Source organism: Leucoraja erinacea, chromosome 2, assembly GCF_028641065.1.
Source record: "Leucoraja erinacea ecotype New England chromosome 2, Leri_hhj_1, whole genome shotgun sequence".
In the NCBI taxonomy this organism is placed as follows: domain Eukaryota; kingdom Metazoa; phylum Chordata; class Chondrichthyes; order Rajiformes; family Rajidae; genus Leucoraja; species Leucoraja erinaceus.
The window spans coordinates 90086385-90103588 of NC_073378.1; the positions used below are offsets into that span (position 1 = coordinate 90086385).

Sequence of the window (17204 nt, forward strand, 5' to 3'; positions counted from 1 at the left end):
CTTTCCGGCATTCTCTTTTCTGGGCTGTTACAAAAGCAGCTTTCTCCAGGGTGCCTTTTGCTTACCAGAAATCTTTTTAACCGTAACAGGTGCAATGACATTTATAACTTTCACAATTTTGGAATTAAAGTTATCTACAAGATCATCAGCAGAACATGGGTTTAGAGGTGGTAACAAGGAGATGGCATTTTTAAAGAGTACATTAGAATGTTCATTTATATACCGTTTTTTGACAGTATTTGATTTTGTCTGTATGTCGGGAATAAAAGATATATATGAAAGAAAACACAGAAGTGGTCAGACAATGAAGGATCAGTCACGAAAATATCAGAAACATTGAGACCCTTTGTGATAATCAAGTCCAGGGTGTGCCCCTTCAAATGAGTAGCCTCTTTCACATGTTGAGACAGTTCAAATGTGTCTAAAATAGTAAAAAAATATTTTGCACCCTTGTCATTCAGTATGAAAATTAAAATCACCAGTTATAACTAGACAGTCAAAGTCAGTGGAGATGCTAGACAATAATTCTGTAAAGTCATCGAAAAAATTTGCATGATATTTAGGTGGCCTGTAAATAATTAATAGGAGAACTCTGGGGGAACATTTCAATACAGCACAAAGGTATTCGAATGATGGAAAATCACCAAGTGACATCTGTTTCCCCTGAAATACATTTTAAAATATAGCAGCAACCCCTCCACCTCTTTTTCCAGATCTACATACATCAAAAAAGTTATAGTTGGGAGGAGCTGTCTCGATCAGAATGGTTGCACTGTTATTTTGTTCTAGCCATGTTTCAGTTAAAAACATAAAATCCAGTTCAGAGGTGGTAATAAAACCGTTGACTAAAAATGATTTGTTATTAAGAGACCCAACATTGAGTAGACCCATCCTGATGGTATTATTGATAGGTTTTATGGTTGGTTTCGGTTTGGAGGTAATAGGTATTAGGTTTGTTAGGTTAGCAGTGTGTCTAAGTTTCCCTTTGTTTCATATGGAAAATCAGAATGGGAGGAAACAGTGGAGCTGGTGTTGTTATGGCTATGGGAGAGATGAGGGTGGAGGTCATCGTCAATGGACAAGTGCAGAGGAGGGTGGTGGCCGTTCCTCTCCAAGCCAGCATCAGCAATGGGGGATGGGCGCGTCGATGGGGGGGGGGGTAAGGGCGCGTCGATGGGGATGGGTGGGTGGGGGGGCTGTTGTCTCTCCTCAAGGTCTGTGGTCTGACTGCGGCCTGTGTGCCAGACAGTGGCAGGGGGTAGATGTGGTGGGGGGGGGGGGGGGGGGGGGGGGGGCTATGTGGGGGGAGGAGGGGGGGGGGGGATCTGTGGTCTGACTGCGGCCTGTGTGCCAGACAGTGGCAGGGTAGATGTGTGTGTGTGGGGGGGGGGGCTATTGCCTCGCGTCTCTATCTGTGGTCTGACTGCGGCCTGTGTCAGACCGTGGCAGGGTAGATTTGTGGGAGAGCGAGAAGAGAAGATTGTCCCTTAACAGTCTTGAGCCGCAACTGTTTGGGTGTACACCATCTGCTCTGAAAAGATATTTGCGCCCCCACAACAAGTTAAAGTTGTCAATAAAGCTCCTTCCTCTTTCATTGCAGACTCTGGAAAGCCATGTATTCAGTGCAAGTAGCCGACTGAATGTGTTTATTCCCCTGTCAACTGCTGGTATGGGACCACTGATGAATGACTTAATGTCTAATTTGTCCAGTGGATCTAATAGTTCAGTAAAATCCTTCTTTAAAAGTTCTGACTGTTCTTTTCGAATGTCATTAAATCCTGCATGCACAATTACCTGTGGGATTTTGGGGTTTTCCAGTATAATTGTGGCTAGTTTCTGGTTGACATCACTAACCGTCACATCAGTGAAGCAGCACGTTTTGATCTTCTTACTGGTTATATCCTTTATGGCTGAATCTTCTACAATCAGAGTGTCTGGTTCATCCGCTTTCTGTGTGATGGGCCCTCTGTGTCTGCGCCGTCTGTCCGGACGCGCCCCGGGGCTTGAGGTGCCAGTGACGGACCCATGCGCAGCTCGCCTCCCTGGCGACGTGTTCATGGTCCGTCTCTGTCCGCGCCGTCTGTCCAGACGCATCTCGGGGCTCGCGGCAGCTTGCCTGCCTGGCGACGTGTTCCGTCTCCGTTTCTCATCACGTTTCTGCGGGCTGTCGTCCGTGGACTCTCGTAGTGGCAGGAACCTGTTTTACAGTGGCAGAGTTAGCTTCGGGGACGGGCTAATCCGGCTGGTACGTGCTACTTTAGCTTTGGGTATCCTAGCATTTGGCGTCGAGTGAACTTGTTGATTCACTGTGATTTTCCGTTTGGGCTTAGCGCCGACTTGGTGCCAGTAAGAGGCAGCTGGAACTGTCTCTCTCTTGTCCAGTTTCGGGAAGGATATAATGTAGCTTTCATCATCATCATTTAGTTGTGTGTTTGTCGGAGCTAGCTCAGCTAACTCACCCATCGGCACTGTATCCTGGAGGACGTGTTCATGGTCGGTCTCTGTCGTTGACTCTTGCAGTATTTTTAGTCCTTTGCATTTTTCTAATGCTGCTATCCTCGTTTCAAATATATCCAGTGTCTGCAGCAGTTTGGTGCAGTCTGTGCATTTCCCAGTCTCAGTGCCTTCATGCACGTCAGGACCTTCAGGATCTCTTTGACCTCTTCGGGTGGTGGCAGATGCAGCTGTATCAATAAACAGCACATCATCTTCCAGGTGATGATCATGGTTGGCAGAGGAACCAAACCGTTTGGTGTCATCACACTCTCCTTGTTCACTGTTCTCTTCTCCATCATCCTTCAGGATTTCTTCAGCACAAACATTTAATGACTGTGTCCGACCACCGCCGGCGTCCGGGCGAGTTTTCATCACTTCCTTGTCCCCCGCGGCCAAGTCGTCTTTTCCCCCAGTCGGCCTTGTCCAGCTGCGCTCCGTGGCGAGACGGGGCCGAGCCGGGCAGCAACGGCGGCCCGAAGTCGGCCTTGATCAGGGAGCGGCTCTGCGCCCGCTTCAGGCAGCGCTCGTACGCCTGTTGCTGGCACAGCAGGACGCGAGTGTACTCTTGCCTCCTGCCTCAGCCAGCTCCCTCCCTTCCGTGGTCCTCACTGGCCGCCGACATTTTTGAATGGCACGGGAAACACTACCTTGTTTTGGTGGACTCCTACTCGAGCTGGTTCGAAATTGACCTGCTTCCAATGATCACCTCCGAGACAGTGATCCAGAAACTATCAATCCACCTGTCCGTGCATGGGGCACCTGTCCGCCATCAAACTGACAATGGAAGGCAATTCGCCAGTCAGAAATTCAAGAACTTTGCAAAACGGTGGAATTTTCAACACGTCACCAGCAGCCCAGAATACCCACAGTCCAATGGACTTGCCGAGCGTGCTGTTCGGAGCGCTAAACAACTCGTGGGCGCTCCTACCTAGCAAAATCCAACTTCTACCTGGACCTACTCAACTTGCGGAACATTTCAAGGGACAGCATTCTCGGCTCCCCCGCCCAGCGGCTAATGTCTCGCCAGACGCGTCCACCACTGCCCGTCTCCCAGCAACAGCTGCAGCCGCAGGTCTGCCCTCCCACCGTGATTCAAAAGCAAGTGCAGTTTAAACGTGACAGCCAAAAGAGGTTTTACGACAAGACAAGCAAACCGCTTAAACCACTGCTACAAGGACAAGTGGTACGCCTACAAACCGACAGAGGACAAACCAAACTAGGGCACATTGATGGCCCCTCAAAGGAACCACGCTCCTACCTGGTCGAAGTGGATGGGGTCCTCTACAGACGCAACCGTCAACATCTTCGTCCAGTGAAGAAACCTCGTCCGGCGCCTGCGGGTCCTGATGCCCCCCCGTTCGTGTTTACACCGACGCCTGTTGCAGCCGTCCCACCACCTGTTGCGACTAAGACCACACACTCCCCGCGTCAGTCTGCCCCCGGTTCCCCCATGGCGACCTCTCCCCATAAGCCTAGGGTCACCAGCGGCATTACCAACCCCAGCCCCCATCTTTTCGGATAGAAAGGGGGATGAGGCGGCTCCCCTACCGCACGAGGACCGGGCCCTCAGCACACTGTTAAAGTGCCGTAGTTGCTTTTCATTTCTATGAGAAGAGATGTAGATTGGCTATTGCATGTTAGTCAATCAGAATGCTTCGTAGTAATAACCCCGCCTATTGCATGCTTTATAGTATAAGAACTAATTTATTATATTCAGTAGATGCAGCAGACTGAACGTACAATGTACTGCATACCTGACACTGGAATGTCTATTAAAGATGCTTATACCTTTATTTGTGTGCGAGTCAGGTAATTACACCCACCTACCCACACACCCCCCCCTGTCCTCCCCCCTCCCCCACACACCTCCCCTTCCTCCCCACACACCCCCTCCCCCATACCTCCCTCTCCCACACACGCACCCCCTCCCCCACACACCCCTTCTCAATGGGTTGCATTGGGGAAACAGGTGAGTGATGGAATATTATTGATCAGCAATGGATTTCCAGGTAATCAGTCTTAACTTAATTATTGGAGTGACAAGCCAGTGTTAACTACTTATGCCAGCCTTGCTGCTAATAAGTTCCAGAGCCAGGACTGACAGCTGATCTCAGACCTACTACTCTTAAAGGGGATGTGCAGGTCAGTCTTCAGAAGAAACAACACTCTACAAGCTGATGGATGATCAAGGAAGGAATCCAACTCCCCATTTCTCTAGTGGATGAAGTGAAGGGGAGAGAGATTCTTCACCCACAAGAAGGCACAAAACCATTTTTTAGGCTATTTAGTCAAGCACCAGTGAAAGTTGCAGTAGAAATCATTTGGAGAGTTAAGCTTCAAGGATCTGGATACAACACAGTAGGTTGATTAACCTCACCCAAGTGGTAATGGTCGATTATATATCCTCAGTTTTCTGCTCCAGCTAATGAATCATTAACCTCACACACATTGGGTTGACACGGCGATAGAGTTGCTATCTTACAGCACTAGAGACCTTGGTTCGATACTGATAATGGGTGCTGTCTGTACGGAGTTTGTACATACTCCATGTAACCATGTACATTTGTACATACTCCATGTAACCATGTACCCCGTAACCCATGTAACCAGGTTTTCTCTGGGTGCTCTGGTTTTCTCCCACAGGTTAATTGGCTTTTGTAAATTTTCCATAGTGTGTAGGGTAGAATAGTAATCGCTGGTTCGCAAGGACTCAGAAGGCCCAAGGGGATCCGATTCAGCATTGTATCTCTAAACTAAACTAAACTAAATCTTTCAATGCAATGCAACCCCATCACATTTCTTTTGCATGATTTAGACTTGGCCGTTTTATGTCTTAACACACCAGCAAACACTGGCCTTTATTCCAAAGCTCTCCGCTTTCACAACATTCCCAACCATGTTAGGCACAATGTACAGACTCTGCACTGCTTCTACTGCTGCACTGACAGATATCTCTTTCTCCTCTGAGATTATCTACTTTGGTGGCAAGAACAGGAAGGCAGATTATTAGCTGAATGGTGTCAGATTAGGTGAAAGGGAGGTGCTTGTACATCAGTTACTGAAAGTAAGCATGCAGGTACCTCAGGCAGTGAAGAAAGCTAATGGCATGTTGGCCTTCATTGTAAGAGGATTTTAGTTTAGGAGCAAGGAGGTCCTACTGCATTTGTACAGGGCCCTGGTGAGACCGCACCTGGAGCATTGTGTGCAATTTTGGTCTCCTCGTTTTAGGAAGGAAGTTATTGCTATTGAGGGAGTGCAGCGTAGGCTAACCAGGTTAATTCCCGGGATGGTGGGACTGACATATGATGAAAGAACGGGTCAACTGGGCTTATTTGCTGGAATTTAGAATGATGAGAGGGTATCTTATAGAAACATATAAAATTCTTAGAGGATTGGACAGGGTACATGCAGGAAAATGCCCCGAAGTTGGGGAATTCCAGAACCAGGGGTCACAGTTCAAGAATAAGTAGGTAATTTAGGACTGAGATTAGGAAAAACTTTTTCACCCAGAGAGTTGTGAATCTGGGGAATTCTCTGCCACAGAAGGCAGTGGAGGCCAATTCACTGGATTTTTCCAAGAAAGAGTTAGGTTTAGCTCTTAGGGCTAAGGGAATCAAGGGGTATGGGGAAAATGCCGGAACGGGGTACTGTTTTTGGATGATTAGCCATGATCATATTGAATGGCGGTGCTGGCTCGAAGGGCCGAATGGCCTACTCCTGCACCTATTTTCTATGTTTCTATGTGTCCTACACCAATCATAAGGTTACCTGCAATCGCTGATAGTAGCAGCAAACTTGGAGGGGGGAAGGAAAATCAAGTATTCCTGAAGCAGTTCAATTGTGTACTCACCATAGAACAGAAAATTGGAGCAGGAGTAGGTCACCAGGTCACCTAAAGCCTGCCCTACCATTCGATATAATCATGGCTGATCTATGATGACCTTAACTCTTCTTCCATGTCAGTACCCATAGACCTCAATTCTTCCACCTTCACTTTAAATATATCTAATTATCTCACATTTATCACCCTATGGTTGGAGAATTCCAGACATTTAATACCCTCTGAGAGGAGTAATTTCTATGCATTAACCTCACACACATTGGGGTGGCACAGTAGCGCAGCAGTAGAGTTGCTGCCTGACAGTGCCGGAGACCCAGGTTCGATCCTGACTTTGGGTGTTGTCTGTTCAGTTCAGTTTTACATGACTTGCCCTTATTTTGTAATTATGTGCCCTTGTTCATGACTCTCCTGCTAGTATTTAGACCCAGTGGCCAGAGCAGGTGGTTGGCACTAATACATTGACAACATTGCCTGTACCCAGTTGAAAAGCCCGCTGCCTCTGGGGGTTTGGAGAGATCATTGGAAGAGAGATCTGCCTCTGGGACAACTCGTGACCAACAGTTTAGTTCCCATGCAGAATATTGGGAGTTCAAGTCCAACCCCTGGGGCCCCTGTGTCACATTTAGTTCAGAGATACAGTGCCCTTCGGCCTACTGAGTCCGCAACGACCAGCGATCCCCCGTACACTATCTCACACGCGCTAGGGACAATTTATAAATACCAAGCCTATCAACCTACAGTTAGGGTTTGGGTTATCTCCCGCACTCCAAAGGCGCGCAGGTTTGTATAAACTGTCCCGAGCGTGTGTGGGATAGTGTGCGGGGGATTGCTGGTCACAGGCTGGGTCCACAAATGGAGGGCGTCGGGGAAAGTGGGGGGGGGGGAGGTTGGAGAAGGGAGGGAGAGGGGGATGTGAGGGGAGTGGAAAGTGGAGAAGGGGAAGTAGAGTGGAGAGAAGGGAGGAAGAGGGGGAAGGGGAGAGGGGAGTTCAGTCTGAAGCCATTCCTGTGAAAAGTTAGAGACGGTGATTGGATCTGGAAGCAGACCAATACATCTGTTAAACTGAACGACTCAAGACATCTTTTCATTTGCACAATTGATTTTAATGTATTAATTTTAATATATTGTTTAAAATCCATGCATTGAACAAATAATATTTTACAGCCCATCTGTGATCCCTAACCCTAACAAACCCCTAACCGGACGTCACCCGCAGAAGAGCATATGTCAGCGTGTATATCAATAGACAATAGGTGCAGTAGTAGGCCATTCGGCCCTTCGAGCCAGCACCGCCATTCAATGTGATCATGGCTGATCATCCCCAATCAGTATCCCGTTCCTGCCTTCTCCCCATATCCCCTGACTCCGTTATCTTTAAGAGCTCTATCTAGCTCTCTCTTGAAAGCATCCAGAGAACCTGCCTCCACCACCCTCCAAGGCAGAGAATGCCACAGACTCACAACTCTGTGAGAAAAAGTGTTTCCTCGTCTCCATTATAAATGGCATACTCCTTATTCTTAAACTGTGGCCCCTGGTTCTGGACCCCCCCCAACGTCTGGAACATGTTTCCTGCCTCTAGCGTGTCCAAACCCTTAACAATCTTATGTTTCAATAAGGTTCCCTCTCATCCTTCTAAACTCCAGAGTGTACAAGCCCAGCCGCTCCATTCTCTCAGCATATGACAGTCCTGCCATCTCGGGAATTAACCTTGTAAACCTACGCTGCACTCCCTCAATAGCAAGAATGTCCTTCCTCAAATTAATGGACCAAAACTACACATAATACTTCAGGTGTGGTCTCACTAGGGCTCTGTACAACTGCAGAAGGACCTCTTTGCTCCTATACTCGACCTCTTGTTATAAAGGCCAACATGCCATTCGCTTTCTTCCCTGCCTGCTGTACCTGCATGCTTACTTTCATAGATTGATGACCAAGGACCCCCAGATTCCCTTGTACTTCCCCTTTTCCCAACTTGACGCCATTTAGATAGTAATCTGCCTTCCTGTTTTTGATACCAAAGTGGATAACCTCACATTTATCCACATTAAACCTCATCTGCCATGCATCAGCCCACTCCCCCAACCTGTCCAAGTCACCCTGCATTCTCATAGCATCCTCCTCACAGTTCACACTGCCACCCAGCTTTGTGTCATCTGCAAATTTGCTAAGGTTACTTTGAATCCCTTCATCCAAATCATTGATGTATATTGTAAATAGCTGCGGTCCCAGCACCGAGCCTTGCGGTACCCCACTAGTTACTGTCTGCCATTCTGAAAGGGACCCGTTAATCCCTACTCTTTGTTTCCTGTCTGCCAACCAATATTCTAACCGTCAGCACTATACCCCCAATACCATGTGCCCCAATTTTGCCCACTAATCTCATATGTGGGACCTTATCAAATGCTTTCTGAAAGTCCAGGTACACTACATCCACTGGCTCTCCCATGTCCATTTTCCTTGTTACATCTTAGTCAAGCATGATTTTCCCTTCGTAAATCCATGCTGACTCGAACTGATCCTGTTACTCCTATCCAAATGTGCGGCTATTTCATCTTTTATAATTGACTCCAGCATCTTCCCCACCACCGATGTCAGTCTAACTGGTCTATAATTCCCTGTTTTCTCTCTCCTGCCTTTCTTAAAAAATGGGATAACATTAGCTACCCTCCAATCCACAGGAACTGATCCTAAATCTATAGAACATTGGAAAATTATCACCAATGCATCCACGATTTCTAGAGCCACTTCCTGGGATGAGGACTGGGATGCAGACCATCAGGCCCTGGGAATTTATCAGCCTTCAGTCCCATCAGTCTACCCAACACCATTTCCTGCCTAATGTGGATTTCCTTCAGTTCCTCTGTCACCCTAGAACCTCTGGCCACTACTATATCAGGAAGATTGTGTCCTCCTTAGTGAAGATGGATCCAATGTACCTGTTCAACTCATCTGCCATTTCCTTGTTCCCCATAATAAATTCACCTTTATCGGTCTTCAAGGGTCCAACTTAATTATTATAATTCTTAATTATTATTTTCCTCTTCACATACCTATAGAAGCTTTTACTATCCTCCTTTATAATCTTGGCTAGCTTACCTTTGTACCTCATCTTTTCTCCCCGTATTGTCTTTTTAGTTATCTTCTGTTGCTCTTTAAACATTACCCAATCCTCTTGCTTCCCGCTCATCTTTGCTACATCGTACTTCTTCTCATTTATTTTTATACTGTCCCTGACGTATCTTGTCAGCCACGGTCGCCCCTTATTCCCCTTGGAATCTTTCTTCCTCCTAGTAATGAACTGATCCTGCACCTTCTGTATTATTCCTAGAAATACCTGTCATTTTTGTTCCACTATCATCCCTGCTAGTGTATCTTTCCAGTCAACTTTGGCCAGCTCCTCCCTCATGGCCCCATAGTTCCCTTTATTCAACAGTAACACTGACACCTCCGAGCTACCCTTCTCCCTCTCCAATTGTAGATTAAACCTGACCATGTTATGGTCACTACCTCCTCATTAACCTCGAGGTCCTTTATCAATTCCGGTTCATTACATAACACTAAATCCAGAATTGCATTCTCCCTGGTAGGCTCCAATACAAGCTGCTCTAAGAATCCATCACAAAGGCACTCTACAAACTCCCTTTCTTGAGGTCCAGTACCAAACTGATTTTCCCAGTCTACCTGCATGTTGAAATCTCCCATAACAACCGCAGCATTACCTTTGCTACATGCCAATTATAACTCTTCATTTAACTTGCACCCTATGTCCAGACTACTGTTTGGGGGCCTGTAGATAAGTCCTATTAGGGTATTTTTACTCTTACAATTCCTTAGTTCTATCCATATTGACTCCACATCTCCTGTTTCAATGTCACCCCTTGCAAGGGACTGAATTTCATTCCTCACCAACAGAGCAACCCCACTCCCTCTGTCCACCTGCCTGCCTTTTCGATAGGAGGTATACCCTTGAATATTCAGTTGCCAGCCCTGGTCCTCTTGCAGCCATGTCTCTGTAATTCCCACATCATACTTGCCGATTTCTAACTGAGCCTCAAGCTCGTCCACTTTATTTCTTATACTTTGCGCATTCATATACAAGACTCCGTATTCACGTTCCCCTCGCAACGCTCGCAATTGGCCCTGACCTTACTCTTTTATCTCTTCTCGAACTTTCTTTCCCATTAATTCGAGAATCTTTTGTAATTTTTCCTGTACTCACTTCCCCTTTAACTCAATCTTTATACTCCCAATTTGTCAATTCCTCCCCCCCCCCACTATTTAGTTTACACCCACATGTGAAGTGCCTGCCAGAATATCGGTCCCCCTCCAGTAAAGATGCAAAAGCGGACGGCCTGGTGCAAACTGTACCGGCGTTTCTCAGAGTGCTCCTGCCTTATCCTTGTTCCCTGCCTTGCCCTGTGGAGTTGCTGCTTGTTTGTGAACCAGAGGCTCAGGCAGCGGATTGGCACTCGGCACCTCTGCAAATTGTTCTGTTGCTGTTACTACCTTATAGGGCCTGTCCCACTTTGCGATTTTTCCGGCAATTGCAGAGCGTCAGTGACCGTTTTACGGGCGTCAATCACTGACGCTCCGCAGTTGCCGAAAGAAAATCGCAAAGTGAGACAGGGCGCCTGCAAGATCTTTCTGCAGATCAATACTATGATCTTATACATCATTTGTACTGTCACAATTTTATCATTACCAATATATGTTCTGATTTTGCTGAAAAACATATTAATATTTTGTCACATTAAATCTTCAAGGAAGAAACAAAATTATTAGATTTGGGATGTTGGTACCTTTTAGCACTAGTTGAAAGTTTAGCAGCAGTTTTACTGGAAATCTTGGCATCCTTCTTCTTAGGCTGTGGTTGTTCCCTTTCTTGTTGCTGGTTACTCTCACGGTGATCCCCATCTGAGCTACCACTACTGGTACTCGGGCTGTCATCAGCCCTCTGTGACTCACTGGACATATTACTTGCTCTGGAAGTCAAAACAAATTGACATCAAAGTTAAATATAACCAGTTTCAATAAAAAAGCACATTTCATAAATCTTGAAACAATTTTAAAATCAAACATGTCAATTTCCAATGAAAGGCTTGAAATTTACAGCAGTTACAAAAATAACATTCGCCGAAAGTAAACAATGTTATGGCGACACCATCGCGTCTCCCAATGCCTGCTCTTCCAGTAGAGTATATTGACAATACAACAGCGTTAAGTTTGGGGGCGATGAGCAGTTGTTGGTCGTTGTTTCCCAAACCAAACATAAATATCAAGATTAAGTTGCACACAGCCATTTGACAGCCACGTCAGACACACTTGATGTGGAGACATAACCAATCTCCACGCCAGGCAGCTTCTCAGTCTTTATTACTGCGGGTGAATTAGTTTCCGTTTTGGAGGAGTCAGAGAGTGAAAATCGGTCAGTGGGCAGTGACTGATGAGTTAAAGGCCTTTATTGCTGCCACTCTTTCTCTCGCACACACGGGAATATCACACAAAGGCACACACCGTTCCTGCTCGCCTCCAACTTTCAGGCCGCTTTGAGAGGAGCCTGGGGGCGCTGCGGGGGAGGAAGGGAGCGGACGGGGCTTCACACTTTGCCTCCACTCGGTACAAAATAAACATTGATGTTACCTGAATGAATACCAGCCGGACAGCACGCTGCCCGTCTCGGAGTCACGTTGAAGAGGGGGGCGGGGAAGGGAAGGGGGGGGGGGGGTTAAAGAGAGCCGGCGGCAGAGTTGACCAGTGCGAGGATGGCTGGTTGGCCAGCGAGTCGTGCTGGGAACGGGCGAAGGGTGGGAAGGGAGGAAGGGCACGGGAACACACACACAGATGGGGCTGGGGCTGGGGCTGGGGCTGAAGCTGCCGCTGCTCCTCCTCCTCCTCCTCCTCCTCGCGCGCGCTCCCCAACTGAATCAGCGCCCTAGCAACACGTGGCCGCGCGAGCGCGCCCCCGCCCCTCGCGCCCCCGCTCCTCGCGCGCGACACTGACGAGCACGAGCAGGGGGCGGCGGGAAGAGACGGGCCCGCGTGCCGGCTCCAACCCCAACCGCCGATCAGGCCCGGCGGCGGCGGCGGCGGCGGGGAAGGGCAGAGAGGAGCCGGCACCAGCTAGACATCCATCCATCCACGTGTACCCGCACCCGGCATCACCGCCCGTCTGTCCAAAGCAAGTTTGAGTTGCACTTGGCAAGTAAGCGACTCTCGGAGAAGTGTCTTCTTCCATTCGTCTGACTTGTTTTTTAATGTCCCATTCGTCTGTCCTTGCTGCTCACTTTCGGTCTGGACGTGGCGGAGAGTTGATGGAAGTGGCCGTGGCTCCGAGACACAATGTTTGGGCAGAATGACCCAGGCTGGCACTTGCCTTAAGACTCACTGGGACGTTGCTGAGGATGCTAATGCAGCGGATAGGTTATTTGCCGGCTGGCCAGAGGAGCTCAGCTGATAATCGTTATTGACCAGATCTACGTGCCCAGTGGTATCAATATTGATTTCTCTACCTTCAAGTAACCCTTGAATACCCCCCTCTCCGTCCCTCGTCGTTGTACCAGTTTCACTGTAATCCTGGTGAGTTTCATTCTATAACTCTTACACCTATGTTTGCATATCTTTAATTCATTTATTCTATATCTCTCAACGACGTCTCTATCTCTCGTTTCCCTTTCCCCAGACTATTTGAAGGGTTTAGACCCGAAAGGTCACCTATTCCTTTTCTCCAGGGATGCTATCTGACCTGCCGAGTTACTCCAGCTTTTTGTGTTTATCTACGTGCAATTAAACTGTTTTTACATCAGAGACCGGTTCTGGTCTCTGACATTCTGCTTTTTGAACTGAACCTGTTACTTGGCCATCGACGACAACGCCAAACCTGTTTTGACAGGGTGTTTGGAAGGCGAGCCGCAACTGGGGTTGTGGTAATTAATGTGGAAATTTGTAACTAAGTGTCAAGGGCCATGCTTCAGCCGACTTATGAAATATAAGTTATCTTTGTAAACGTTTGGAATAATTGAAAATCATCAACAGATTTGTAATCTTGTGGGAAAAAAAGATTTCCAGTTTTCATTCCCCAAGCATATCTGTCAAACATGTCTGAGTACCTAATTACTTTTAAGGAACTAATATAATTACCATTCTGTTTCTCCCTTTCATTTCCAGACTTGTCCTTCAACTGTTCAAAAACTATAAATTATGTGGCCCCCATTGTTTCATAGTTACCATGAAGGTCCAGTCCTTTTACACCTCCATCCCTCGCCAGAAACGTATCACGGCCCTTTGGTCCCTTCTTGCACACACACCCAATCAGTATACCTCAACTAATACACTTTGCCTGACAGAACTTGTCCTCATCCTCACCAGCTTTGACTCCTCTCACATTTTGCAGGTTAAAGGTGTAGCTATAGGCCCCAGCCATGTCTGCCGTTTTTTTGTTTGCAGCAAACAGTCCTTGTTGCAAATGAACATTGGCACCATTCCCCAACTTTCTCCACCACATCAATGCCTGCATCGGGGCTGCTTCATGCATCTGTACAGAACTTGTTGATTTCATTAACTTTACCACTAACTTTCACCCTGCCCTCAATTTCACTTGGACTCTCTCTGACACCTCTCTCCCCTTTCTTGATCTAAATCACAAGGGACATACTATCGACTGACATCTACTACATATCCACTGACTCACAGTTATCCCCACCCGATAGTTGCTCCCACCCTACCTCTTGCAAAGACACCTTTCCCAAACGCTCAATTTTTCCATCAATGCCACATCTGTATCCAAGATGAGGCTTTCCACTTAAGGACATCGAGATGTCCTCTTTCTTTCATAAATGTGATTTTCCCCTGTTGTCATAGATGGATCCCTCACGTGTGCCTCCTCTGTCCCATACTTCTTCTCTTGCTTCTTCCCCCCCCCCCCCCCCCAAAACTGAACAAGGGTAGATTCTCCTGGGCCTCTCCTTTCACCCCACCAGCCTCCACATCTAACGCATCTTTCTCTGACATTCCTTAACCTTCAACCCGAATCTACCACCAGTCACATCATCCCAAACCCACCCCTTTCCACCTTATGTAGAGATCGTTCCCTCCACAACTCCTTGGCTTACTCATCCCTTCCCACACAAACCACCGTTTCCCCAGGTACTTTCCTGTGCAACTGCAGGAAATGTATCACGTGTCTGTATACCTCCTCCCTCCCATCCACCCAGGAACCCCAGTAGTACTTCCAGGTAAGTGCACCTCCAATAACCTCATCTACTCAATCCAGTGTTCCTGATGTGGCCTCCTTTACATCAGTGAGACCAAGCGTAGACTCGCATAAAATGTTAAACTCCTCTTTCCATTCCTATACTGACCTTCCTGTCCTGGACTTCCTCCGTTGCCAGAGTGAGACCACACAAAAACTAGAAAACACCACCTCGTATTCCGCTTGGGCAGCTTGCAACCAACGGTATGAACATTGAATTCTCCAATTTTGGGTAAATGACCCAAACCCCGCCACCTCTCTCTCATCTCCCCCCCCCCCCCCCCCCCCCCCCCCCTTTTTCCCCGTCTGTTCCCTGTGCCCCACCTGGCCACAAACCCATTTTCCTCTCCCCCTCTACTTGTACTCCTGTACTTGTTCACAATTTGCACTTGTTTTATCCGTATCTCGTACTTTTTTTATCTCTAGCCTTCGTTCAACCATCTGCCTATCAACACCCCACATGTATCCACCTATCACTTGCTAGGCTTTGTCTTTTCCCCTCATCTCTTCAAACTTTCTCCACCCTCCCCCACCCTACCACAATCTGTTTGAAGAAGGGTCCTGACCCGAAACATTGCCTACTCTAAAACGTCACAAGATGTTAAGACTTGAAGTTGTATGCAAATTCAGTCATATTGTCTTTTAAATATTATATTTACTGGTTTGGACTGTTTTAATTCTTTGTGGCCCAGGAGATTAAATTGTAAGGTTTTTGGCTCCTAATGACTAAATCCTATCTAAGTATTAGCTGCTTAAGGCACTCAAATAAATGGAAACATTGGTTTAAACTATGTGACCAAAGGAGATTCCGTGACATCAATCCAACTAAGCTTTAAAGTCTGGCTCAGGTCTTTTAAATCACATATTCATTACCATTTTAAGATTATCTTGTTTGGCACAAAGTAAACTTAGAACAAAGATGGTCTAAGGGGAATATCTTTCTGCCATAGTACTGTCACATAAAATATGGTCTATAATTTACTGTTGTAAAGTCTATGAAATATGGATTTCTGAGCAGTAATTTCAAGAGTATCTTTTGTCCATTTTTTTTTTAACATTGTTTCATTAACCATTTTCCAGTGTGAACATTATGCAATACCAAAACTTTATTATGGAGTATCACACATTGTTCTTTGACAATTAATTGCTTTTAGGTTCTATTGATACTCCACTTTACAAAAAGGTCCGGAAGGGGAAAGTAATTGTGGTCAGATGACATGAAAAAGACTCAAATTCTGGAGGCTCGTAACTCAGCTGCCCACATCTGGTTTTTATTCTTGTTTGGCCAGATGTGGTCAGAGAATCTCCCACCTCGACAACAGAGACACCTACGTGAGAATGCTGTTCATCGACTATAGCTCAGCATTTAAAACCGTTATCCCCTCAAAACTGATCACCAAACTTAGCAACCTGGGCATCGACCCCTCCCTCTGCAACTGGATACTGGACTTTCTAACTAACAGACCCCAGTCTGTTAGGTCAGACAAGCACACCTCTTCAACCCTCACCTTGAACACCGGCGTTCCACAGGGCCGTGTGCTGAGCCCCCTCCTCTACCCTCTTCACCGACTGCACACCTGTACATGGTACTAACACTATCATCAAGTATGCAGATGATACAATGGTGATTGGCCTCATCAGCGACAACGATGAGTCGGCCTATAGAGAGGAGGTCCAGCTCCTAGGAGCATGGTGCGCTGGTAACAACCTGGCCCTTTACTCCAAGAAGACCAAGGAGCTCATTGTGAACTACAGAAGGTCTAGGGGTGGCACACACACCCCCATCCATATTAACGGGACGGAGGTGGAACGTGTTTCCAGCTTCAGGTTTCTGGGGGTCAACATCTCTGATGACCTCTCTTAGACCAGCAATACCTCAACACTGGTCAAGAAGGCTCACAGCGTCACTTCTTCCTGAGGAGACTGATGAAGGTCCATCTGTCTCCTCAACTTCTACCGCTGCACCACCGAGAGCATCCTTACCAACTGTATCACAGTATGGTATGGCAACTGATCTGTCTCCGACCGGAAAGCACTGCAGAGGGTGGTCTTCTCTTCTTTTCGTGTCTTTGAAGCTGGTTGGTTATATGACAGTTTCCCATTCCTTCAGAAGGAGGGATACCCATGTCAGTAAGAGGGGGGTCGTCCTCAAGCCTTGTTGTCCATAGTTGGAGTCTGGTTTCTTCCCGTGATGCTATTAGGGGCTGGACAGGGCTGAGAAAGTTTCTCCTGGACTTCAGCCGTTGGGCCGGGGGTACACGTCCGTAGAGGAGGTGGCGTTCATCACTTGTGGCCTTAGTCATCTCTACTCGGCTGGCGACTTCCCGTCTCACATCGGCAGGGGCAATGCCAGCGAGGAGGTGCAGGTTGTTTATGTTGGTGGGCTTCAAGCAGCCAGTGATTGAGCGGCAGGTGTTATTCAACGCTGGGTCTAGTTTCTTGGCATGGGGATGATCTCTCCCAAATAGGACACGCATACTCCGCAGAGGAGTAGCACAGGGCCAGAGCAGTAGATCTTACTGTGTGTGCTGTGGCTCCCCATTTGGAGTTGGTCAGCTTCCGGAGGATGTTATTTCGGGAGTTAGCTTTCAGTTTGGTGATTTTGACGTGTTCCTTACA

At 47.2% G+C, this 17204-nt stretch overlaps 1 protein-coding gene across 3 annotated transcripts in view; it reads right to left on the minus strand.

Annotated features, from left to right (window-relative positions):
• LOC129712380 (ubiquitin-conjugating enzyme E2 E2) overlaps window positions 1–12190 on the minus strand; it is a 118810-nt gene extending 106620 nt beyond the window's left edge. Inside the window, exons 1-2 of one of the 3 annotated variants that reach the window (XM_055660755.1) lie at window positions 11978–12188; window positions 11137–11319 (exon numbers count right to left, since the gene is read on the minus strand). In XM_055660755.1, the coding sequence (XP_055516730.1) occupies window positions 11137–11309 (173 nt within the window). In that variant the 5' untranslated portion in view covers window positions 11310–11319; window positions 11978–12188. Of the gene's footprint in view, window positions 1–11136; window positions 11320–11977 lie in introns of all 3 variants that reach the window. The other 2 variants (XM_055660775.1, XM_055660766.1) reach the window with 2 other exon arrangements.
• Window positions 12191–17204: the final 5014 nt, after the last annotated feature.